Source organism: Varroa jacobsoni, unplaced genomic scaffold (genome assembly GCF_002532875.2).
Source record: "Varroa jacobsoni isolate VJ856 unplaced genomic scaffold, vjacob_1.0 scaffold_167, whole genome shotgun sequence".
Classification (NCBI taxonomy): Eukaryota; Metazoa; Arthropoda; class Arachnida; order Mesostigmata; family Varroidae; genus Varroa; species Varroa jacobsoni.
In genome coordinates this window covers 35,326-60,986 of record NW_019213069.1, presented here as the reverse complement: position 1 = coordinate 60,986, position 25,661 = coordinate 35,326, and the positions used below count along the sequence as shown (strand labels likewise).

The window sequence follows — 25,661 nt, the reverse complement described above, 5'->3', positions numbered from 1 at the left end:
GCTCCTTTAATCGTGTATCGGAGCTTATGCAGTCGTCCAATAAGCCGTTAATGAAAGCCCAACGAGCGAAGATGAAATACGAACAGTCGATAACGAATGGGTCGCTGCGGGTAGCATACTTTTCGAGACAGAAGATTTATAATTGAACCGAGACCCACTGTTTGATAAGCTGAAAACCGCCCAAAAATGTAACCTGCCGAAGTTTTTCCATACCAACGGCCTACTTTTATTGTACTATATATATATATATATAATTACTACTACTGCTGCTACTACTAGACAGTCAAACGCAGCAATATTCGTCAACGGTTCCTACGACGTTTCGAATAATGTCATCGCTTATTTGTCGAAAAATTATATTTGGGACTGCCGCCTGTTATACGGCCTTTTTCAATATGGATTTTTATTTCTCCTTTGGTACCTTGCGTGACGTGGGGATGACTTAGTTTGGCTATAGGTAAACAGCCTTTTTGTAATGGGGTTTCGACAATAAGTGATAGTGCGACACTCGTTACCTTTCGCAATTCTGGTGCTTGGTTCCCTTTCAACTACCAGACGTTGGAACGTAGTTCTTTGGAAGTTACACCGCACCCTTATTTTGCTTATTTTAAGACTTAGTTTTTGTCGAAAGTTTCGAAACTCCGCTCTGCCTTTTTACCCTAGTTTATTGATGCACATGGTGTGTGTATATGTGCGTACCGTATATATAAAACAACTGTTTTTCGCACACACAGTGTAGTACAAAAGGATGGGTCTGACCCTCACTTACATGAACAAAGAAATAAATACATACACACATTCGCTGCAAGTTCACGTCATTGGGAATATATGAATACAAAATTAAGCCTTGTAATAAGATGCATGTGAATTTAATAATAGGTATATTTGAGGGCAAAAGTGTATCTAATAAGTACAAAGTTATCAATCAACTCACCGTAGGTAGCCCCCGAATCGGCGGCTGTGGTTTCTCCCATAAAGCTAATTATGAACACGGCAGCGATGAACAGGACGATAAAAGTATTTGATGCGAACGGCCTCATTCTTTCGTGTTTTCCTCTTTTTAAGCAAGAAAGCTAGTGCTACTGAAGGCTTTCCTGCCACAAACTCGGTGTTAACACCCGTAAAGCTGTGAGGACACGAAGCTCCGCAAGCGACTTAGATCTTACTTTTCGTTGCGGTCACAACTGAAAGCTAAATTGATAAAAAGCTGCTGTTAATGGCTCGGTCGTGTTCCTTTTGTCCTGTGAGTGGTACGTGAATAACCAAGATCAAGCTTTGGCGCACACCGTTCGACGATATGTTGATGAATGGCCGCCAATCAAGGGATATCTCTCTTTTATAGTCGTTCCTAAAAGCACATTAGATATTATTGATATCACGCTATGCGTTGAACAAACAATTCACGTATCGGAGCCGACGGTTGTCTTCTGGTACAGTGTTAAAGGAAGGTACGCGGTGGTTGAGAGCACTTTGAGACATTGTGGGTTTGCCTTGCAGAGCCTTGCCGGTCGACTCTTCACCTCTCTGATGCTAATTTACATCTTTAGCAAGATTTGACGCGGCGCCTCGCTTCGGCAAAAAATCCAACGACGCTCTATTATAGCAATAAACCTAGTGTGTTCGTAAACTTTTCGTTGCAAGGAAGCATACGCTACAGAGACTAGCAGGACGTTCTTTTCTTGCAACTCGTCGATCTTATGTTGTCGATAGTAGTGGGAAAGAACAACTGCAACAGATCCGTGCCACTATACCCATAGCTCTGTTGGGTCTGCCCAGATAACGGCGCAGCGATGAGTCTGCAGCCAGTACTATGCACCGCCCGATAGGATAACTCAATTAGTGGTATCTCTTTCTGACTTCGTTTGACGGTACTGGCACCCTTTTTGTCGCTCCATCTCCCAAAACCCACATAACGTCCTGTTCATTGCCGTCGACTTCATTCACCAGCGTTCTTTCAACCCTCCCCGCGTCAACCTGGTCCCCGAGTGCTGCCTCTTCAGACAGACGATTCCCAATCGAAGTACTCCATGCATGTTCCATGCGGCCTTCTAAGCTGTTACGTCCATATGACTTTAGTTGTCTCGTGGCGCTTTCAGCGACGCAACCCATTTCAGACCACCTACCATTGGCGTTGCTAGGGGTTGGTGGATTAACATAGGACAAAAACGGCTTGAACCTACGATAACATCCTCACCAGATGGCGTTTATTCGTTTGGGGCTAAAACTGAGGCTATACGAAGGAATCTTATCAAATAAGATGTTTCAGCTATATAATATTGTTAGCCTTGTAGTAATATTGTTACTAATTAAATTTTTGGTGAGGCTCAGTCTGTGCTTTCCGAACTACAGTACAATTTCCTATATTGTAAATTAATGTGGTTAAAGTAGCCAAAGCTTTTATGTAGTTAGAAGCGCCCTCTAGAACGACCAAATCGGAGCACCATGCAATACAGATCACATCGATTAGTTTGACATTGCACCGCGACTCTCAGTGATGGATAATTTATAAATCGAATTGTATCCAAGATGACAGAACGGTGACCAGTCAATGATTCTGAAGGGGACCATGACGGTCACATTCGTAGCTTTTAGCTAGCAGCAATTTGTTTAACGTTCGCGAGTTCAATTGATGGTTGTGCTTAAGGGATGATAACTGGACAGTATACTATTGTTATTTTTGTATGTTCAGTATTCGATTACTTACCAGTGATTTCAAACAAAAGACAACAGGAATAACACAACTAGGGCTTTTTTTTTTCAATGTCTCTAGTAGATTTAAGAACTCAAATTTTAACTTACGTTCTAAAAATTATATTTAGTTGAAATCGAAACGTTAGATAGAAACCGTTCGGTTGAATCAACTTTAAATAGCTTTAATAGGGGCATATATGGACAATGGAAATTACGGTGGGTCAGTGGGGTGAGTACAGCAAATGCGTTTAGAACTATTATCTATATATAATATGATAGAGATCTGTTGTAGTTTGTTGTTACAGTGTGAGTGCCTGCCAAAACATTGCCCAAAATACTGACGGATCAAATGGAGTGAAATAGGTATCATCGAAATTTTACATAGATCCGTATAAACACGACTGACTAATTGGGAATAAAGTTGTCCTGCCAACCAACATCGTCATGCGGCATCTCCATCTATTAGCAATGTAGTCTTGTTTGCCCCACGCATTTTACCAAGGCTTCCTGCCTATCGCTCCAATCAGATATATGTATAATTTATAATAATGTACCCTGCAAAAATATCTGGCGAATGGTTATTTTCGAAAACGGGGGAGCCTTCGTATGATTGCGATCTGTGGAAACGGTTACGCAATTGTCAGTTCCAAAATTGCTAGGTCAGATGCAGAAAACACCTTCGAAATATATTAATCGTTTAATATGCTGTGTAGCTTTACTGTAAAGTTGTGCAGTGCCCTCGAATGGACATGCTTAAAACAGACGTTGGCTTTAATCTTGTTCCTCAATTATGTGCCACCCGTCATTGCTCCTTTATTCATGACGGCCACCTGAGATACCGCCATAACATTACAAATTGTTACCCTCTTTTGGAAAAATCAAGGAGCTCCTAGGGCGGCAGCGGGGTAAGGTGATCAATGAGCAGCGAACGTTGCTCAAACACGCACTTCTAACGTTAGGTTTGTACTTAGACTTCCTTTTCCCACTTACACATTCTGATATAGCGTTTGCAAACATTTTCAAGTTGTATCATATGTGCTGTAACAATATTGTTCTACGGGTGAAGTTTCAACTTAAAAGACTTGCTCAAAGATGGATAAGAGAAACTGCATTTTCGACACCCTCTAGACTTCGTTGCGATCAACTCTGCCGAAACAGCCCGAGAAACATGTTCTAAACGAAATGTTCAAGAATGGTTTGCCAAGTTGGAAGGCAGTGTCGGTAATCTAGAGAATGTCCTCTACTGTGGCCGACCGCCTGAGTTCGATGACGTACTTTCGAAGCCACTTTTGAGAAGTAGTCAACAAACAACGCGAAAATTAGCTGAAAAGTTAGGCTGCAGCCACACGACCACCGTTAAGCATCGCAAGTCTCTCTAATCTCACTTACGTTTTGCGTTTGGTGGCGAGATGTGCGAAAGTAATTTACTGCAACAAAAAAAAATGTGGTGTCTGTTACGCAGTAAAAAAAAGGGCGCCAATTTTCTAATTTGCCTAAATCTGAAATGTATTATAGGTTACTTCTCTTGAGAGCATCAATCAAAGGCGCTTATCGACAATAAATAATATCATGATACGTACTACCTTCAGCTTTTTTTTTGTCATTTTGCCATTTTGTCATTGCCAAATGTCATTTTTACACATTCGAATGGATGTCACCGACGCGACAATGGTTTAGCTGACTAGCAGCATAAATCAGCAAGCCGTAAGAACAAACCATAAAAATACTTGCTAGATAGTTTGTAGTCGGAGGCTGAGAGGGAGTGTTACACTCTGATAGTTTATTTGTGAACGCTATGATAAGTTTCGCATAAGATGTATAAAAAAACAATAGAGAGCAGGATAACATCTGCGAGTGTCAGTCTATATATTTGCTATTCTTTGATATAAGGATCGTTGTAAACGAGTCAAAGGTACCAAACTACTTCATCGTATCCATAGATATTGCTAACGCGACACGCCGACAATCCGGATTTCCTCAACGTCTGAGATTGAATATGAAGAAAAATATATATAGAAATCAATTGCATGCTTACAGACGTGCTACCTAGAAATCGTCACCGCAATCGTTGTTTTAGCTGTTAAAATTTGTACTACATGAAGTGTATAACAATCAGATACAGACGGCACAGTCGTGTGTGAAAACTAGTATGTTATCATTATTACGCGGCGACTAAAGGATCATTGCAGTAGACCATTACTAAACATTATTAACCATAGAAATTGCCTCTGTGCTTGATTACCCTAATCCCCATATGTTTGCATTAAAAATATTATACAGTTGCTGATTCTCAGTAGTTTATGGACACGATTTTTATCTGACCTATGACGGCAGACCAAAATTATAATGCAGGGTGATTTGATCTAGTCGATCAAAGGTTTTCGGTCCTGTCAATCAGTATAATTGAGCCAGACGGCGACCTATTAAACGTCGGGCATTACCGATTTGATATCCGATAATGTGACGGGGGCTAGGGCTAACAGTAGGAGGTCTCTATTTGACAGATTGTTTTGTCGTCCTTTTTTGCCGGTCTTTTTGGGTTGATTTTCCTGGCTTCGCGGTTGGGGTCGATTGACTATGGACGAGGCACCGCCTGGTTAAGCGCTATACCTAAAAATGATTACCATTTTAAGAATGCAAACCACTGACAAAATGCAAAGGTAGTTTTAAACTTGGAACTTATTAAGAACGTCAAGCGGACAACGTGTTATTACACGGTAATGCTTACTGTGTCTATAGGATGCGATTATATGGAATACAGTCCGTTTAACCCTATATCCACGATCACAGTGATGAGCCCTAAAATGATGATTTTCTAAAACATTGGTGCTTAGGTTTATTTCGCCCGTATGACCTTGCTTTTAAAATGTATGGTGCTGGCTTTTAGGGAAACAAACGTAATGTAACTAACAACTAAGAACAATTACATAAAAATAAACAAAAAGTCGCACCTAATATGCACAAGCAGTTATTTGATTAAGCAAAGAATATACATCTATATATATATATATATATATATATATATATATATATATATATATATATATTGATTGGTAAAATTGTAAAATATTACCGTGGCTACCATCAGGCGCTTAATAACTCATGTGTGTCTCGTACATAAACTAGTTACTTTTTTCTTTAATAAAATAGTAATCTAATAACAACGCAGTAATGATGAACTATATGCAAGCCTTAAGCCGACTTTCGCGCGCATATCGATGGAACACACCAGTTACTACAGCCAAATACCTGCTAAACGTACAGGCCAACTTTTTCCTCCCACTTGACCTATTACGACGCTAAATGGACTGTCAAGCCATTTCTTCCAGCAAAAACAGTATCATCAAATACACAAAAAGTAACAATAACGGTGAGCCAATTCACAGTCCAGTATTCGGTGTTCCCCTTATAAAATTATAACCAACCCATGTCTTTAGCTGTAGCTTTTTCGCTCTGTAATCTTACAATGCATTTAGCCCCGGCCGCTTTTAACCCTATCCTGAGAGTTGTTACGATGTCTCTAACTAGAAGAGCAGAGTGCTTAAGCTTACATTGTGGTGCTAGCATACGAGAATGCAATAACAACCTAACCTTAAACTGGGTAGACACACAATTCCCCATGGAGAACTTACCTACCAAAGTCGCGTGGAACAGCCAGAGTCCGCGAGCTGTGTTTGGTCCAGCTTGGTTGCTTCAGGTATTCACTTTAAAAGGCGACTTATTGAGCCCGAACAGCAGGAATGGCCACGGGGATAGTATTAATGACAGACGCTAATGGTTCATTCTTTTGCAACCGAATAGAGCATCCTGGATGTACTCAGTGTTAGTGGGCTGTTTGATAGGTTAACGCACTAGGTTACGAGAAACCAGGAAACGAGAAAACAGGGAAGAAGTATTTCCCGAAACACAAATTTATCGCGTCACAAGCAACGGAATTTATATATGGGTGTAATTATACTACACTATATAGTGTTTTAAGCAGCCGATGCCGATTAACTAACGCAACGGTAGGTTAGGTAGGTTCGTTGCTAGTGAGGATCCCTTCAAACAAAAAAAATATCCATCTAAGGGTAATCAGTATTTCTTATGATAAGGCCTGCTTAGATTGATGGCATACATATCGTTTCCAACTAGATAAGATGACGATGTCAATATTTCCACTAAAAAGCTGTTTCTGTAAACTGGATTCTTGCTGTAGATATGCATGGTCCTAGTTTTGCGGGAGGCCTGGAGATCGGCACAAAAAGGCCCGCAAAACATCATATATACTTACTTTTCGAGCACACCCATCGACGTTCGATGTTTTCAATGCCTAGCAGATTGAGGCTAAATTGTTAGCACATCCTGTGGCGAGAAGTCAACCAGTTTGTGGTCCTGTACTCGTCTGAAACGAAAGTAAAAATGTCCTATTTATTCTGCCAACATGGAACTCTGCGATTTCTTTGCCAATGAGCTACTTGTGAGTAAAAGGCCATTAGAAGTAAGCAGTTCTTGCATCCACATGAAATATAACAGAATTTTGCACGACTCTACAAGCCCACAAGGATATACAGTATGCCATGGAGTGAGTCAGATGCGCCTTAGGCCTGGTATAAGAGATTGATCTCTGAATCTAAACTCGTTCGCTCATGTCGCGAAAACGAGTCTGATATAGAAGCTTCTAAGTTCAGTCAGTATTCGAGTATACTAATGGTCCTACGCGCGGAATTATAGCGCTTTGGCACATATAGTTCTATTTCACGTTAGTGGCTATTTAGTTAGAACTAGAAACGAGGCACATAGGGCCAGCCTTCCGGCTCGACAAGGGAAGCTGAATTTTAATCTTTATTGAAGAAATTATTCCGCCGCACCACGGTCACCTCGATCACGCATTGACTGCCCGTTCACAAGCTAGAACACGTCAAATCGTGTAAGTTAAATGCAGGAGACATCTTGTACCCAAGCCACAAATCTGCGTACTTTTCGGTATGTGCGTGTGTGTACAAGTTCTTCCTGAAAAGTTCTGGCAGCATGACGAGATCAGTAACTGGCAGAGGGATAGTTACATTGGGACATTGCGGGGAACGTGCACGGAATATACGTTAGAGCATGAAAGGCTCCAAAGTAATGCAATAGACTCGTTACTCTTTCTATGGGTATATCACAAAGATGTGGCACTCGATCCATGATTTAATCATCTGAGTGAATGCTCTGCTCACCTTCTGCTAGAAGCAGTTTTAGATGTGTGTATTCTGTTTGCTGCAACGGTTGTCATATTCAGGAAACAGACGGAGATCAAGAGCTGATCTTGCAGCGTCAACTATGGATCCGCCTCATGCATACAAATTTCATCGATACTGTATCTCAATTACCTATTGATGAAGTTAAAATTTTTCTAGACATGTTTTGTCGCCGAAGTTGTACCGTCAACCTAAAAGTTTGCTATCTTTTAAAGCGTGCAGTCTGTAACTGATGTGATCCCCGCGTGTGGGAGCTAACTGAACATATTTCCTTTAGTGGACAGCAAACGAAGACCTTTCATCATTGAATTTCCCATTTGTGCACATCAAGAAGATCATAGAAGCTGCTAGTTGGGCTCCTTTTTCCCTGATTACGCTTTGAGGGGCCCGCCGACAACTCGGTCAAGGCTTAAAGCGTTAAACCTATTCTTCAAAGTCAAACGAAATGTTCGAACGGACATTTTTCTCTCGCGGGTAATTTAAAATTCCAGCCTATCGCGAGAACGTTGTCAATTTTCTCATCCATTGCGCTGAATCCGGCAAGCGATCCTGTCTGTCCGGTTCTTATTGCTCTTGCCATTGCTTAGTATCTGGGAGTACTCTTTATCTTTTGGTAAACATTTCGGCGTTGGCTTCGAATTGTTAACCAGACAACAAAAGACCGACTCGGTAGGGTTACCGAAAACTTAGGCTGGAATGCCAGCAGGCGGAGTTCAGATGAAACTTCCAGGCTAGATTTTTTCTAGGATTTTTCTTGTGTTTTACTGAAGAGTTTTGGATAGACAGACCCGTCCCCGGAGGCTCGGCTACAGTGGATCGCTGCTATACATAGCCTTGTGAAGCCCGCTAGAAAATTGGTTGTTACCGTTGCCGTATTGGTCCTTATCTCACTACCTACTGCCTGTCAATTTAAAAATTGTTGTGCCAAGCGAGTACCGTATACTACAAACGTACGGTGTGGTAATAACCGTGAGTTAAATATACGTTTTATGTATAGTTCCGTGCATAACTAGAAATACAAAATAAGCGGAACATTAGAAATGTTGCACAACATTAATGTAAACTGTTGTAGAGATAAAGGGACGGTACGTTTCATTAACAGTATTTCGAAAAATAAAAGGGCCACGTTTTTTGCTTATATTGAGGCTAGCTAAGTAACTTATTCGATAAGTTACTTTTATTATTATTATTCTTTATTAATTAATATTATGTGCGCAGTTATTATCGAATAACTGCGCGCAATGGTGCGGCACTGTATTTGATTCTGAATGTATGAAAGTTAACTAACTGCAAGATAATGTACACCAATTTTCCGTTAAGCTCGCTATGTGTGAACTACTATGTTTTCCACAATGGCTAAAGCATAACAGCGCCAATATGGCCCCATCAAGCAATGTTATCTGCGCAAAGATCGAAGCTCATTTTAAATATGTCACCAGCAGAGGGCGCACTGTTCTTTGCACGAAATAAATGTCGTCGAGTTTTGCGGTTCCACTGCCATAGTTAAGCAACGCTTCAGAAGGCTAGATGCTTCTAGCACGAAACAATGTGTATCTATCTATCTATCTATTTACCCAATTTCGAACTTAGTTACGGTGTGAATTGGTTTAAGCTGATTTACCAATTAAAGTGCTTTCTCCATAAAACGAAATCTTTCCAAATAGACAAAAAATTAACTGCGTCCGTGATATCCACCGGCGTAGTACCGACCAAGGGCAGGAAAAGCAATGACTAGATCAGTTTAAGCACGAAGAGCTCTGCGAAGTTGGACCGCGTAATGAGAGTCATGGCTCGTGGATGCTGGCAAGCAAAGTGTAGGCACTAAAGGGAAGAGAGTCATTTGTGCTTGATAAACCGTGAGATATCCCCAACGCTTATGGAAAAGCGGGTTAATAAGGCCAGAGTCCCGTATTCAATAAAAACGAGCACGTCGACGAGTACCGGCCTAGCGCAATGGCTGAAGTTTGCCTGAGCTGGCATGTAGTTTTTGTAGTTAGGGGCAGTAGTAGTAGTAGTAGTAGCAGCCATAGGAAGGTCACTTTTTCCAAACTGTATCGTTGCCAGAAGCTCGAGAGACAGTTCAGACTTGGTTGAAAAAAAAACGAATTAGCAGTCGATATCATCGTTTATAGACGCATTTGGTGGATCCCTTGGTAAATATAGCGAACACATCGCAGCTGTTTCGAGTATTAATTCCCGTTTCAATAAAGTCGGGTAGCTCAGTTTTGATACCATTCATGCTCGACGGTTACAATTTAACGCCAGCGTTAATTCCAAAACAAAACGTAATAATTCTGTATTAGATAGAGAATAGGAAAAGCTTCTCTTTATAAAACGTTCAATTTGCGTGTCACTAATAGTAGCTCCTGTGCACTTCCGGTCGTAGCTAAAAGTTATATTGTAACATGCTTGACACATTAAAGCAAGTGCTTCTGACAGGTTTCTAATTTTTTCTGTTTATGCATACAGATAGAGCTTTGTTATATTTGTTCAGTCTACTTAAATTTTTAAAGCTGATGCCGGTTCCACTTCTTTGAGGAAGCCAGCTCGGATAACCGAGTAGGTTCTGCCCTGCATTAACGCGATTGGACACAGTGTAGAAAAAAACAGAGAAGGTTCAATCCTCAATTGGGACTCACTGTTTTTTTTTTTAATAATTTCAACTTTGCATAACAGCTTACCAGTTGCGAGCGCGAATAGTGCAACCAGCTATACACAGCTCATAAATACACTAACACAATCATGCGATTTTGTCAAAGTTATAATAAATCCACTCTTTAATAAAGAATTCTATCAACTCCTCTGATTGCTGGTGCACAATTGAATCCCTCTGTAGCTAGGGGCAACATCAGCCGATTAACGGCTACACAAAGAGTAAATTAAATATAAAGGGAAAAAATACCCTTAAGAATGTCATTTGAAGAGGTAAATGTTGGTCTGTTCGAATACAATATAGATCCGGTATAACATACGTGAATACATCGAAAGAAAAGAGGACATATAAACAATTCTTGCTGAACTGCCGACGCAGCAGTATCTTAAGCAAAATCTAGGTTCAAAATTGGAATCCGTATGTGCTAGGAAACAGCCATTCAAAGCACTGCCTGACTAAATCAATTGAACACACCTGATTTACGTTTTATCTCAACCGTCGTTTCAACTTAACCCGTTGTTACGATACATAAATATCTGGAACTATCGTAGTCGGCAACCTAAGAAGCTAGCAGGCCTGAAGGAAAGGCTATACAATTTCATCTAAAACATCTATTGCCAGTAGGTCGAAAGATAAGTTCAACAATAGCTGCTGTAATGACGCACCCGAAATACCCTTCGAGACCTAACTCCCTTACTGTACAGTGCCAAACTCCTGTGACTTGCATATCAGATGGGACGCAGTAATTGGCTTCTACCAAACGCCAAAGTAAATCTTGGAAGGAACTGATGAAGGAAGGAAGGAACAGAACAAATTATGGATATAATTAATCATCCTGATACCATAAGAGACTGATCCTTAAAGTTCACTTGGCAGTGTTGACTTGCACCAACAAGTTGCTGACTTCCTAGGCTCTCCGTCGTATCAACATTTAGGATACATATAATATATAGAATAGCCTTCTACTCTGTCGGGTTATTTTGGGAAAAGTGGTGGCCCCGGCCATAAGCGAGACCGCCTTAGCGGAGATTTTCTAATGACTAGGCAAAATGTACGTTTAGAATACTGCGGACGCTATAGCGAGCGGCTGAAGTTAGCAGAATACAAACGCGTCTGAAGTGAGAAGTTCCAATGCGAACTCGCGTCAGAATCGTTTTAGTTGCACTCTAGGCCCGCGTAAACCATCCAGTCAGGCGGAGGGATACCCTTCTCCAGAAGGAAACGGTCTGCATCGTATTTTAGTTGTGTTCAAAAACATTTGTGTTCTTCGGTGAGATTGATTAGTGCCATAAATCTGATGACTTGTTGAATGTACCGTTTGTAAAATATGTCCAGTCATTGGTCACAGATAGTTTTACTGAAACTTCTGGTTAATAACAAGTTGACATAACATTCGAATGGCTAGGTCCTATACACATCGGAGAGATGCCATATTCGTTAACAAGTTTACGTCTATTGTAATGAACTGCTGACCAAGAAAGGCACAATATTTGAGACGTTTTTGGGAAATTACTTAGCTGCCGAGTGTGCTCAAGTTCCATTTAAGCCTAGCTTTTCAAACCTAGTTTTCGAACTAAATCAATAATATGGGTCAACGGGAACACCTGATATTTTCATTTTCAACGTAATATAAATACTCATATGTATGAGGCACTACGCACTCTGTGAAAGCATTCGCAGCCGCCGCCGCCGCCGCTGCTAAAGCTGGGTTCAATTCCAATTGATGCACAAAATTATACGGTGTGCCTATCTACACTGAGTGACATGTCGATACGTATTTCGATATTTAGATATGCACGCGAGCGGCAGGATTGCTTATCGAGCATGGATCTTAAGGTCGCGATTGCAGCGCCACAAGTGTCGGGAAAATTTCGGTATATAGTCGTATTATCGTATCCTGCGATGTGTGTATAGGTAAAGTAGGTATTCCATTAAATAATATTGTATTTATATAACAGTCTTTGGTCTTCATCAACTGGTCAAGAAGATCACCAAACATGATCGCTATCTGAACCCTTACTCTGCATCGATAATTGTCATATACCGGCTATATATACATATATAACGACAAAAACTTCTGACTTGATTGTATTGCTGTCCGTTTAGTCGCCAACAGGAAGTCCAACGACGGTATACCGACAACGAAGTCCCGGTCTGATATGACACTCACATTCGTCTCCACAGGAGAGCTGATGCTAAACGGATTGATATAGCAGAAAGGTGCGCGAAGATTCTTCTATTTGCAAAGGCTCTATAGCGTGTCCGGCTTGACAGATTGGCGTGATTGTAATGAAACATGACTCTGTTTTGGTACGAGTGACAAAAATAATATCCAGTGTCCACGGCTGCGGCTTCCCATACGTGACTCAGTCTGCAAAGCACCTTAATATTCTGATAATAAGGTAATTGTTATATGGCCTTGCAGGGTTGAAATGGCGACTGGCGAGAGTCGCTGTTTCGGGGCTTGTATTTCAATCTTCGCGGCAAACTGGTATGAAGAAGGTGGAATGGCTGGCCAGATCAGACTACGAGATCGAATTCCCCGCCGTAAGAAACCGAACTCTATAATTATAAAACTGTTTTTTTTTCGTTGTATAATCGTTATATTGTGATTATTCAGTCCCGCGCCTACATTCGTACTGTTATAGATAAATGAAAACAATTTTAAACTAGTCAAGTATAAATAATTTCGGTATGGTTTAAGCGTGGTCTGCTGTGATAATGGCATACCGCAAACAGCGCAGGGGGTAAAGCCTTAGATATCGAGGGAAACGGTCTTTTTTTCGACTAGTGTTTGCTACTATCGATAATAGGGTTAGCTAGCTAACAGGATTGTCCCAAGCTCAAAAACGTTGCATAAATTCTAACCACGGCCTCAATTCAATTTTCATTTGTAGTTATAAGCGTTACCGAATCACAATTGATTGACCGAATTAAATGGAAAGCCGTTCGCCAGGCTTCTATTTACGAATGGATAAAATAAAACATGAAATGAACCAGTGACCGTTAGACCTCTATAAAGAGCTATCTTTCTTTTTGTCAGAGCTATTTACCCACTGCGATAAGGAAATCCACGTCAACATCAGCGATCTCAATCGGGCATACGCGCCTATGAAATCATAAGCAGCAAAGAACCAGCAAAAATTACCCTGGAAATGTGCGAATGTTAGCAGGAATCTCGGGACAATACGCGAAACGATTACCAGTCAGGAGACTTGAAATCGAGTCAGCCGTCGCCCTTTAGGGCGGACGGCTCTTTATCGTCACAAAATAAAATTGCTCAATTGGAAAAAGGAGTGCCAAAATAAAACGTCTGACTCAAAAGTAAGTAGATCATAAAACCGGAGACCTCATCAAGCAAAAAACAATGCGCACAAACCTATAGGTGTTTTTGAAAATAGCATACGCGATATGGAGCTATGAAATCTTGGGGGAACAGTTGTTCTACGCTAAAGCCAAACAAAAGCTATTCCAGTAATGAGATACGCTAATTCGGCGGATTTATCTACAATGAAGTTTCAACAAGTTATTTACATATATTAACGCCGAATCAGTTATAAGCAACAATCGGACAGGGTGGTTCGTCACTGCACGCTATGACAGTGATGAATCATCCGATGTTGTACCACATCATGGTACTACTACTACTTGCTTTTAAACACTATATCAGTCTTCGTTAGACACCGAACTTCACTGCTTACTAAGGCAACTTCCAAGAATCATACCTAGTCTCAGGCGATCGATACGAAACAATTCAGGACATCGTTATAGTTCCTGTTCTCTCAAAGTTAATAGTTGCATTCGAAACTCCATTTTAAGCCTATTTGTGCGAACACTCTCGTTGTTCATAAGAAGAGCTTAGAATTAATCAAATTATATGGTTCGAACCGAACACGAGTTTAGAAAACGTTTTGCTCTAATCAACAATATCACAATATTCAATCGATGAACGTAGATCTTTGAAGTTCTACGAAGCCTATTTTCTATTGCATTCAGTAACTCGTCTCCGAATTCTGCTCTAAAATAATAATATCCGAATGACCGTTTGTGGGTAGACAACTTGTCTCCGCGATAGCTAATTTTAGGACCACGTTATGGCATAGGCTAGAACCCGGCCATAGAGAGACTTCCTTTTGTGGTGGAAGCCAGACGTGTAACGGAACGCCTAACGGCGTTACCGGACATAAAACATCAAACATAAAGGTAAACAGTTTATTCCTTCGAGGTTTATTAGCCTGAAATCATTCTTGTTAGGTCAATTTCGTGGAGCTTGAACAATAAACAATGATCAAATATAAGTTTTTTAAACAAATCTCGAAAACGATCAGTTTGGCTAAATTAATACTGCACTCCACAGTAAAAAGAAACTCGGAAACTATGTCCCGGAAAAAAAGCGATCATCCGTCAATCTCAGAATGAAGCTCCACTGGTAAAAGTTAGCGAGAACCGATTTCGGCTCTGGCGGACAGATACAGATCTTTAATGGAACGAATATAGTTATTACTCATAGCGGTAATGATAGGTCAGACGTCCGCGGCGAAATTCAAGCCTAAAAGCTTGGCTAGAAAAAGTCAACCAGTCGACTGTCCACATGAAATGATGGTCTCAAAAAGATCGATGCCGTTATTTTGTTAGATTGGCACAAACGTCTTAAGTGACAGTAGTGCACCCATCTAAACGGGATGAAGCTACCATTTATAATTAGCTTATCTTCGTTTTTGTTCCGATGAAAACTTCACGACCGTAGAGCATGCTCGTTCGCAAAATGGGTCAATTATTAAATGTTATTTTGATAAACAGACGTCTAACAATAATGTTGGCATGAGCCGATAATCTGTGCATGCATAAAAAAAAATCATTTTATTATTACTCAATACGACCTAAACAATGTGCTACAGTCGCTCGAATACCACGTATATCTGAGTAGTAGTAGATCAGAGTAGCCTAGGCAATGACCTGATTTGCGAGTGAATTAATACCACGTAATATTTATCTGAGCGCACCGTATTGGCCTAGCTCAAGAAATTTAAACTATTCGGTAGCTAGATAAGGTTGGTTTTGTACAAAAACAAGATTAACAAAAAGAGCGAATGGTTCGTTCTTTTTTTCTGTGGTATCATTGTTTAGATAAGACCTGCTTTTCTCATTGGATCGTCCTTGTTAGATGTATCAGGTCTATAGAAGACACTCGGGTGATAGAATGTCCAATATGATTTTTTGGTCGTATTCAGCTTTGAAGTCCAGGAATTAGAGAATATGGTTAAACGATTTGTTTTGTTTCAAGACGTATGGCCTATTCTTTGCAGCTATATAATACATGGTTTAAATTTTCATTCATTTAAATGTCGGCCGATCAAACGGGGATTAGAAGGGTCAAAGGTTAGGGATAGCAAGGCTAATGCGTAGTTAGTTCTGTTTAGTTTTCATTTCGTGCATAGATCTTTTAAGCCGAAGTGTTATGGTGTTGTACAGGAACTACAAATCTTCTAAATAGATGTTTCGTCTGCAACACTAAATTTCCCAGGCAGAATATGTTAAAAAGCACACTAATGGGCATCAGAATAAAGCATTGATTTTCGAAAGTTACTCATGTTATGATCTATTTTTTTGTCACTTGTATTGTCGTACCTTTGATTGTTACGTTGAATTTATCATGTCTCCGCAATACCCGCACGTTACGTAGCACTGAAATGTTTCGAATCTAGTTGTTGTTTATTCATCGAGAATACTTAGAAGATAAACATATAACTTGCTTTATCGGTCACTCTTCACATGAATGCGCTCCTTGTCCAGCTAATAGAGTTCGCCGGCAAAAAAGAATCTTCGTACGCTGAATGGCGAGACGTGGGGACGTACACAGCCATAAAGACACTCCAATCACGTACGTAGCCCTTAGTCGAAACGGGGTCGTTCCGAAGCATGCATATTCGCTTAACGACCATTGAAATCAGTGGGCTTCACCTTAGCCCAATTATGCTTTTAAAACGAACCAGCAACCTACTGAAAGACACCAGCCACGCAGTTAATCTTTGAAAATTAGTATAGTAAAGCCCAAAGTCTACAGGTAGCGGTCTTCAATAAAGCCCAGCAATGTCATTTGGTCAGAGCGGTCTCCGTTAGACCGAAAGTGAATATGGGCTATCGGCCTGGCAAGAAACTCCTCGCCGCACATACAGTGAAAAACAAAGAAACAAACAGTTGGAAGCGACAGTTTAGGAACTCGACGACGATTTCTGTTGCAGGGTCCCTCCTCGCGCGACTTGTCGGCACCCTTTCACATAGTACTTGCCAGGCAGTCACCCCTGGTTATCATGGTTCTAATATCACATGTTGTATACCATCAGGCCACGAAAGGTAGCTTAAAACGCCAACCTTTACAAGCAAATTAAGTTCAACAAGCATAGCTTATACTCCGCGTCAGGAACAGACGGTGACAGGCAGAAATGTTCGAGTTGTCCTGGACGCGTGTTACTGGTCTTCGGCACTGAACGGTTCTTAAGTGTATCGATACGAGGCTTCGTGAGTTGGACTTGAAGTAGCCACATGTACAGATGCACATCCTTGAAACGACTACAGCGCCATGAATCTAAAAGGAAGAAGAAAAGTTTCTGTTTACCGGAAATTCGAGCGCGACACGAAGCTGAACTGGCCCTTATGGATAAACGTGTAAATTAGTCGCGGTAATAACACTAGCAATAGTAGCGGTCATCGAAATGCGGTATAGGCAGTTAATTAAAACCATAATCCACGCCTGAACTAACTAAGTTCTTCTAAAATGGCTGCAATCTAAAAAAGGCACGCACTTTTCATATGAAAGGAGGTAATATGTTTGTGTGTCGGCTCACCACATAGTTTAAAGACTCCTCTTTAAAAACCTGGAGGATGCCTTACACACTTTCTAGAGATTAGATTTGCAAAATAAGTCTATTAAGAAATAAAGCTCGAGATAACGTGGCTGGGTGATATTCGAGAAATGATATGATAATCCTATTCAAAGGAAGACCACAGTCACATCTTTCGACGGTTTAAAAATGAACTGCATCAAATAGCATTGTCATAGCACCCTCTTGTGTTTTTCTAGGCTTAAGTAACACTTCCAACGTATCGCCTCAATAAAAAAACGTAAACTAGGTTTATTCCCGTTGACTCAGACAAAGTATATCTCACATAAACTATAGACCTACCTATAGTAGTAGTAGTAAATATTGGACTACTTAACAATCTTAGACGTTACAAAAGCACATCCGTTTCTTCGATTTCGAGATATCAATTTTAGAAGCATCGAGACACTTCGCTCGAGGAAAGCTATGAATACAAAGTAGAATCATTAAGCTATCTGCTAAGAACGATCTAAATGTAAAGAGTTTAGATACTCACAACGTATTTTTCTCAGTGGAAACAATGTAGCATTATGCGCAGGATTCGTCAAATAACTAAGTAGAAACGATTGAACGATCAGTGAGTTATTGAAACTTATTTGTATATACATGTATTTGTCTGACAATTGTTAAATGCTGTGATATAAAAAGTGTGAAAAATTATAACGTGCCCCTGTAACAATTACCGCTTACTTGTTCTTGCCGTATCTACATTAGAGGAGAAAGGCGTCGCGATGCGAGGCGATTGAATGCTCGTAACTGATCTTCCTTACGGGTGGATATAAGAACTCGAAGCTGTCTGAAATACAGCTTTTCACCATAATCAACGTGTGACCACAGTATCTAACATTAATTCACTTGCCAAATCCGAGTCAAAACTGGTCCGGAAGTCAGGTTATCCTGTTAGCCAAGTTACATATTCAACCTTTCGCTAACTTTGAAATCTAGTTGAATTATAATCGTTTTCAACAACGAACCTCTCAACTTAAACTTAACGTCTCGGAAATTGCCACCAGATCGACAGGTTTCCATTCACTAATTAGCGTCGGTTGTGATTTAGTCGAGTTTTAATTGAAAGATTGTACATTTGGGCTAAACGTATTCTCGGAAACTCTATGAACTATTGATTTCCATTCAACGACATAATTTTTGCCGTTCCATGTTTGTACGATATTTGGAAGCGAATCAGCGTCATCGATTCGTAAACTTATGCCAAGTTTGCCAAAATTGGCTATTCTATAAAATGAATCAACATACCTAGTAATGTAATACGCTGTTGAACAATTCAGAACGTTGGGATAATCAGTCTTCTAAACGAGACGCAATTCAACACTGCAGCAGCCTTGTTTAGGCGCTCGCTATATTTATTCGGTCGTTTAATTTCAGGACAAAGGCTAACGAAGGTGTTTTAGCTAGCTTCCATAGTTTGTAAGTTTAATCATAGCAAATAGCACGATGCGTCGCTATTAAGAATTAAGTTTCCTCTCTTTCAACTATTTTAGGTAGAACATTTCTACAAACTTCTCCTTGAAATATGTTTTTCTAGAAATTTCTAGAAGAGAAATTTGTTGTACCTTAATTGTTTAGGTATCTACGTGTCCTTTGCGTGCTGATCTGCAGAGATTTACGTCAAAGTCATCATTATTCTGTAAGGGTATCGTAACAACAATTTATTCAATTCAATGACTAGATAACTGCAGCTTGCTGCCGATAGCCATTTTTGTAGGAAACAGTTTCTTGTGTTGCCGTTTCCGCATAAATCGTCTCACTTTGACATTATCGAACCTGCACGTGCTAACAAGTGCCGCATGATCTTGATACTTAGCACCCAGAAGGATTTTAGCTTTCAAAGCAAATCAGTATTTACATAGAATCTATTAGAAACGAAGAGCTGGAGCCGCGCGATATGGCTGTGGCTACTGTGTGTCGTTTCAGCGTGTTGCACTGATAATCGGTGACAACAAGTGTGACACCACGCCGGTCCAAACGTCAGCGTCGGCAAAAATTCTTACTCAAGAATAACATAACAATAATAAAATAGGAAAAAATATGGAAAAAAAAACAAGATATATTATTAAGGTTAAAAACTCGTTATGTGGCTGCCACTCCGCTTGATGAACCTCTTAGAGAGAGACCTGAGATAATCCAAACAAGACCCATTCCAATTAGGTATACCTGATGAGGAGCTATTTACATAGGAGAAATAACTGGTAGTTCTAAAAACAAAACAATAGAAGTAAAGAGAATCCAATGGAGAAAAAAATCGTGTGCAATAGAAGAAGCTGTTGTTCCTTGTAACGAAACAAATGAAAACATTAAAAATCGTTTGACGTATGTAAAATCTGTGTGGATATGAACATTACGTAGGTAATCGTGACTCCCGACTTCATGATCCAGTAGAAAAAAACATCCTACAAATGTTGATCACTTAAAAGTAGCTAATCATATTGTTTTTTTTGGCTAACTAGCATTTACTAATAGAAATATCGCTTAGAATACGCTATCGTTGCGTAGCAATTTGAGCAGTTCTGTAGAAACGACTCATTGTTTAATTGTTTTATTGCATATCCTAGCATGTAATATATAACGAAACAATATAAAAACAAAATAATCGAAGTGTTATATTTCAAACGATACTTTTGTAGATGTTGCTATTTTCGTTTGTTTGTTTCTGCGCAAAACTTTTTTTATCAAATGATGCTTTGTACAGCCTAGCTCGACATCGCGCTAGCTTTGGAACAATAAGAGAAAAACTGCTTTATACTCTAGGAATCATCAATAGAGACTGAGGTCCTTAGCAGTAGTTTAATATTTCAGCAGTTACTTTTTACCCTCTTGGCCAGCCGTTGATAATTTTGGCACTGGCAAGAAGTTTTCAATCTTTTTCAAAACCATATTAAAACAACGAAGCTTATTTAGGTTGCAGTTGTCGTTCTAATATTGAACAGAAAAACTCGTGAGCAGTTTAGGTATAAATGGTGTGGCGGCGGCATAGACCTTCTACCACTGGGCTAATCGAAACATGGAGGGTCTCGGGTGCCTTCTAGGGGGCCTAGCTGAGAATATAAAAACGCACTTGGCAGAATAGAGTAAATCAACAAGAGAGAGAGAGAGAGAGAGAGAGAGAGAGAGAGAGAGAGAGCGCGAGAGAGAGAGAGACGTGCCGGGAGAAAAGACCTAAGATCTGCTCACAAGAGGCTCCGCACTTTCATCAGCCAAAGGGCAAAATGATAAAAAGATATAAATGTGGCTTGCAAATACAGTGAAACGAACGACTTCAAGGCTACCGGCATGTGCGGTAGAGAAGGTTGTCACGCGCGTCTTCTCCAAACAACCGCCAGGAGAACCAATACCGGTTTCAGTAAACGAGAAATGCCTTCCGGAGTTTACTGAAATGGGTAGACTACGGCTGACACTCGGCAAGGCACGAGGCCAGAAGGGGTCCCACCTTAGACCGTAAAGCGGCTAATAAAAAGGTGGCCTCTATCATTCAAAGACCTCATATATAGATCCCTCCGAGATAATGATTCTCCAGCAGGACAATCCGCCATTGAGGCCGAAGCGATCGGACATGCAGTTCAACTTTGTGGGCACAAGATAGCAGTAACATCAAGCCACGTCCAAGAATCGTTATCTACGCATGGTGTCCATGGTCGTGTACACGGCCTCGAAAAGCTGCCCTTGCGTGCCACGAACGCCGACCATCGAGGATTTTGCGAATCGGGTCCTCACAGAGGTAGCAGCTGATATGGCGCCCTTAGGACGCGGCGGCTCCCGCCAGTGCTATTGACTATACCAGCGATCACTCTCGGAGTGCTCGATGAGGAAGGGTTCCAGCAAGATACTGAGACGTTTCCTGATGGTATTGCGGTCGTGTCACAACATTAGCGCTTCTTAAGCCGACGGTCTGGAAGGGCGTCGATATTCCTGTGCTGACGGAAACTTAGGCAACATGCCGACCTAATTTCTTCGGTCTTTACGCGTGAACTGTCTAGCTCGAATGAGTAATGGCCCAAGTCGTTTCAACAGAAGGGTTTCTGTGTTTATAAGTGTGTTGTTTTATAAATTGTTTTATAATTACAGAAAAAGTTCACAAAGACAAATTAAAGATAACGTTATCGCATTGCGTGTCCCATTAACGCATTTGCGTCGTAGTAGTTTATGTCTGTCCCGCCGAGTCAGAATCAACATACGTGTTAATAGAGAAACTCATTAACGGTCTAGAGGCATGCTCGCTCCTCTTGATCTTACCATAATCACAACTGATGACAGAGTCGTTAAAGGTCGAGAGGCACGCTCGCTCCTTTCAACCTTTTCATAATCATAACTGATGACATTAACGTTCAAACAAACCAGTGTAAGACCCAAGACGCACATGAGCGCTCCGAGACACGCTTGCAGACCATAGTTGTTGGATAATTTCATCACGTTTGATACCGACGTTTGAGAGATACACTGGAAAATCAGTTACCTATGTGCTTGCAATAAGCGTTACAAGGTAGGGCTTGCTTTCTTCGAAAGAAAAACCCGTTGGAAAGTCGCGGATGTATACGAATGCACACCTTGACTGCTATAGAGTTCGTGGCTCTATGGGTCTTTCCTGGACCTCCAGATCCTAACCTTTGCCCCGGATGTTGACAGCCTCCTGAAGCGAGCACACAAAATCACCTCGGTGCCATTAATACAACAAGCTGCATGCAGGACCTTGTTGAAATCACTCAGCCGTCCGTTGAACCCGCCAACCCCAGAAAACGCAGGGCCTGGTTTGATGATTTCAGTCGCTTTGTCCGAAGGACCCAGAACACTTTCAGGCAGCTAATAGAGATGCAGTTTGTAGCTCACCCTCTGGGTGCGACGTTTAGAACAACCCGCCAAATAACGTACATCTGCAACATAAAAAATACCTGAAGATGTTTGAGAACATAACGTGCAGACAGAGTCGCAACCATGGATCGACCGCATGTCCCATAACCTCAGTCGCATTGATGAGGCATTAAACTGGTACGTACGATACCACTGTTCTCTGTGCTTGATAATGACGAATTTACGACAACGCGCAATCTGTTTCAGAAAAAGTTCACCGTACTGGAGAGCTTGCCGATTGTCGAAAATAACAAGGCAGCAGGTTCGGAGGCGGTCTACAATGAAAATCTCGAGGGACCATTCTGTCCTTGTGCTGGACCGCACGCTCGAATGTGCACATCTCCAGCTAAAAGGAGAGATGCTTTGCTATTGATGGATATTGAGCGAACTCTTCTATCGTCATGGTGCAGAATCGTTCGGAGGAACGCATTCCACAGGTTGCTTGCCAGTGTGCTGACCAGAAGACGGTCCACTTTCTCAACGAGTAGAAAAGCTATACCAAAGGAACAACACAGGTCCTGATGGTCGACATTATAAAAGCATTCAACAAGAGAAAAAACCCCCTAGTACGTGGTGCTTGATGATTATAAGGCCATATTTAATTCTGTATCCGAAGATATACGTTTGGATAAGACGGAGCTCGTAGAATTTAGGAGACGAAGTCTGGACCGTGGCTAGCGATACGCCATCTCTCACTGGATCTTCCCTTCGGTACGCTGACAGATTCTCGTATCTCGATTCCCCCATCTTTTTTAGTGATTACGTCTTCACCTTAAACCACTCGACGGATTGAGGCTTTGTTCCTGAAATGTGCTTTGGGCTTTTATCGTACAGCAAGAAACTGACTAGTTTACCTCCTTGTCAATACTTCGTTACTCATCTAAAGTCTAAGATCTTGTTATGGACCCTCGGCCTCCCTTGACTGTTTCAGCAGGTGCGAGTAAAAGCTCACTAAAATAGGTAATGAATTTTTTAGCACGGGAGCGATGAAAGACAATAGCTATAAGTAACCAAAGCGAGTAAGCTGTCACGTAGTTGCTCATTTCAATCAAATTATTTACAAACGGAAGTTTCCATGAACCAAGTAAGGGGTATATTTATAATAGATGTGATAGAAACATGTGATCAAAGCCATGCGGACTGTTGCCTTTTGTCGCTCGCTCAGAAGTTCGGCACTCCAATGCTGTTGCAGGTGAGCAACTTTTGACCTTTTTCCACATTCTAAGCTTATCAGTGTTACAACTTACAGACCATGTGAATGAATGGTTATCATCTTTTGATAAATATATATATATATATATATATATACATATATTTTTTTTTGTTGCATACTATTATAAAAAATGTTATTGAATATGTACCATTGAAAATGCATAAACTCGTTAAAGATGGCTGGGTTCCCGACGCATGAAAAGAGGTAAACCAGGTTCTCACACACAAGTCAGAAAAAGGACAGACCTAATTCACCATTGTCTACTGTGCCTTCTCGTCACCACAGCAGATGTCATGTGAAATAAAATAATCGCACAAGGCCCAAACAGAAATCGAAGAGAGGTAAGCGTTATCCAAAGCCCAATATCGTTTTCGCAAAAGGAAGAGTATTCTCGATGCTACTAAAAAAGTGGTCTTTAATGAAGCGCATCGAAACACACAAATGACGAGAAGGTTCATGCTTTTCGTTTTTCTGGACGTGAAATATGCCTTTAGCCCAGCCAACTGAGCTCTCAAAATAATGAATTTTCTTTCTACTTACAGGTACTCATTTTCTCATACTTTGCGAATAAAGTGAATAGGGCGAGACATCCCGACGGGACCGATACTGGGCCTTACTCTGTGGAATTTCCTGTACGATTACGTCATAAGATGCGGGGCCTACGGGAAGGAGCTGAGCATGTAGGTCCCGACCCTACTTGTTACTGTGCGAAAGAAAAACGTTTTTCAGGGCAGAACAAATCTTGCGCTAATCAAGATACAAGCCAGGGTGGAGGAGTGTCTTCTGGAGATTGCGGCAAAGAAACATCAAACCATTTATTTTATTGACACCAAGTTAATTTCTACTTCGGAAAAATCCTCAACACAGAACTCAAGGAAAACACACACATATATAGTATGCAGCGCGGAATAAACCATAAATCAAATATTGGTTCATGTGAGAGTGGACGAAAGCTGCGTCGAGACGAAAGAAAAAATTATTCTCAAAGCGGACAGATTTCAAAGAGAGAATGTTGAACCGACAAAGGAATGGCAAAACATGTGGTTGAGAACGATTGGTCACCATTTTTTAATAAATAGACAAGAAATGAGTTTTCTGCGTTGTTGTATTAGTTTATTCTTTTTATATTATTTATGTTGTATTAATAATAAAACGTTTGCATATGATTCGATCCGGAAGTACGTTCAAATATGACGGATTGTTTTGGATCACAAATTGCAAGCGTAGTTGTGCAAGAATCTTCATGTTACAACTCCTTGAGCCGGCTGTAGTGGAAGATTTCTAAGCTTAAACCAAATAGTCCAAAGTTTAAAAGAGTGACAGAGCTATGAATCGTTTGATCAAGTGCCTAGAATAAGATTAAAATTGTTTTTCTTACTTAAAGAAATGCAAGTTTCATTTTGTGTGAGTGGCAGTTGTCTGCTAAATCAATCGTAGGCTAAAAAGTTGATTAACTCAATTGTGTATAGCTAGCATCAAATGGGTCTTTTTGGTTTATGCAAAACTACATGGAAGCTAATTTGATAGATTCGTTCACACACGCTTTTTAGTGGTTATCAAAGCTCACAAAAGAGAAATTTCCTATCAAACGAATAAACATTCTGAACTATAACGTGGACTAATTAGAAATTAGGGGACTGATTCACTACTTAGAAACTACATATTGTCAAGCTCACTTCCTTAAAGATCACAAAAACCATAACGCGCAATTGGAAAAATTGGATTTAGAACGGTACGATAATGCTGATAGTAACGTTTTATCTCCTAGGACAATAATCAGACCCGATGCCAAGGGCTCGGGAACTATCTCAGACAACAGTAATAAATATGAAGAAGGTCTATTTTCACTTCCAAAGCCGTCGTCTCCGGCGAAAAGAGTATCCTATCTAACGCGATCATTCGCAGCAGAACTGCAAGGGATAAGATCTAAAAATAGCACAATCATTCCTGTTCCTAGAATTGAAAATGAAGGTATTTGCGTAAGGCAATAAGCTGTTAATTGTACAGATATCTGTAATTACAAAAAAATACGATTTACCATTGGCACAGTCGACAGTACTTTTTGTCTGGAGTAGCGGATTCGAAACGTCACTCTTAATGAGTTAGATGGAGCATATGGGTCGTCGTTACTGAGCCTCGCGTGT

At 40.6% G+C, this 25,661-nt stretch overlaps 2 protein-coding genes and 1 long non-coding RNA gene across 6 annotated transcripts in view; 2 read left to right on the top strand and 1 right to left on the bottom strand.

Moving 5' to 3' along the window:
- Positions 1 to 13,960, top strand: part of LOC111270785 (uncharacterized) — a 41,623-nt gene extending 27,663 nt beyond the window's left edge. The window contains exons 4-6 of the transcript XR_002686472.2: positions 12,670 to 12,783; positions 12,989 to 13,110; positions 13,607 to 13,960. The gene's annotated coding sequence lies outside the window, so the exon portion shown is untranslated. The remainder of the gene's footprint in view (positions 1 to 12,669; positions 12,784 to 12,988; positions 13,111 to 13,606) is intronic.
- Positions 1 to 18,115, bottom strand: part of LOC111270805 (uncharacterized) — a 30,739-nt gene extending 12,624 nt beyond the window's left edge. Inside the window, exons 1-4 of one of the 4 annotated variants that reach the window (XM_086972616.1) lie at positions 16,192 to 18,115; positions 6,965 to 7,075; positions 6,324 to 6,542; positions 935 to 1,191 (exon numbers count right to left, since the gene is read on the bottom strand). In XM_086972616.1, the coding sequence (XP_086828742.1) occupies positions 935 to 1,040 (106 nt within the window). In that variant the 5' untranslated portion in view covers positions 1,041 to 1,191; positions 6,324 to 6,542; positions 6,965 to 7,075; positions 16,192 to 18,115. The remainder of the gene's footprint in view (positions 1 to 934; positions 1,192 to 6,323; positions 6,543 to 6,964; positions 7,076 to 16,191) is intronic. The other 3 variants (XM_086972619.1, XM_086972631.1, XM_022851223.2) reach the window with 3 other exon arrangements.
- A 2,502-nt stretch (positions 18,116 to 20,617) lies between these two features.
- LOC111270818 (uncharacterized) lies at positions 20,618 to 24,607 on the top strand. Its single transcript, XR_002686488.2, has 3 exons — positions 20,618 to 23,496; positions 23,693 to 23,858; positions 24,060 to 24,607. It is a non-coding gene; the product is annotated as an uncharacterized LOC111270818 (long non-coding RNA).
- Positions 24,608 to 25,661: the final 1,054 nt, after the last annotated feature.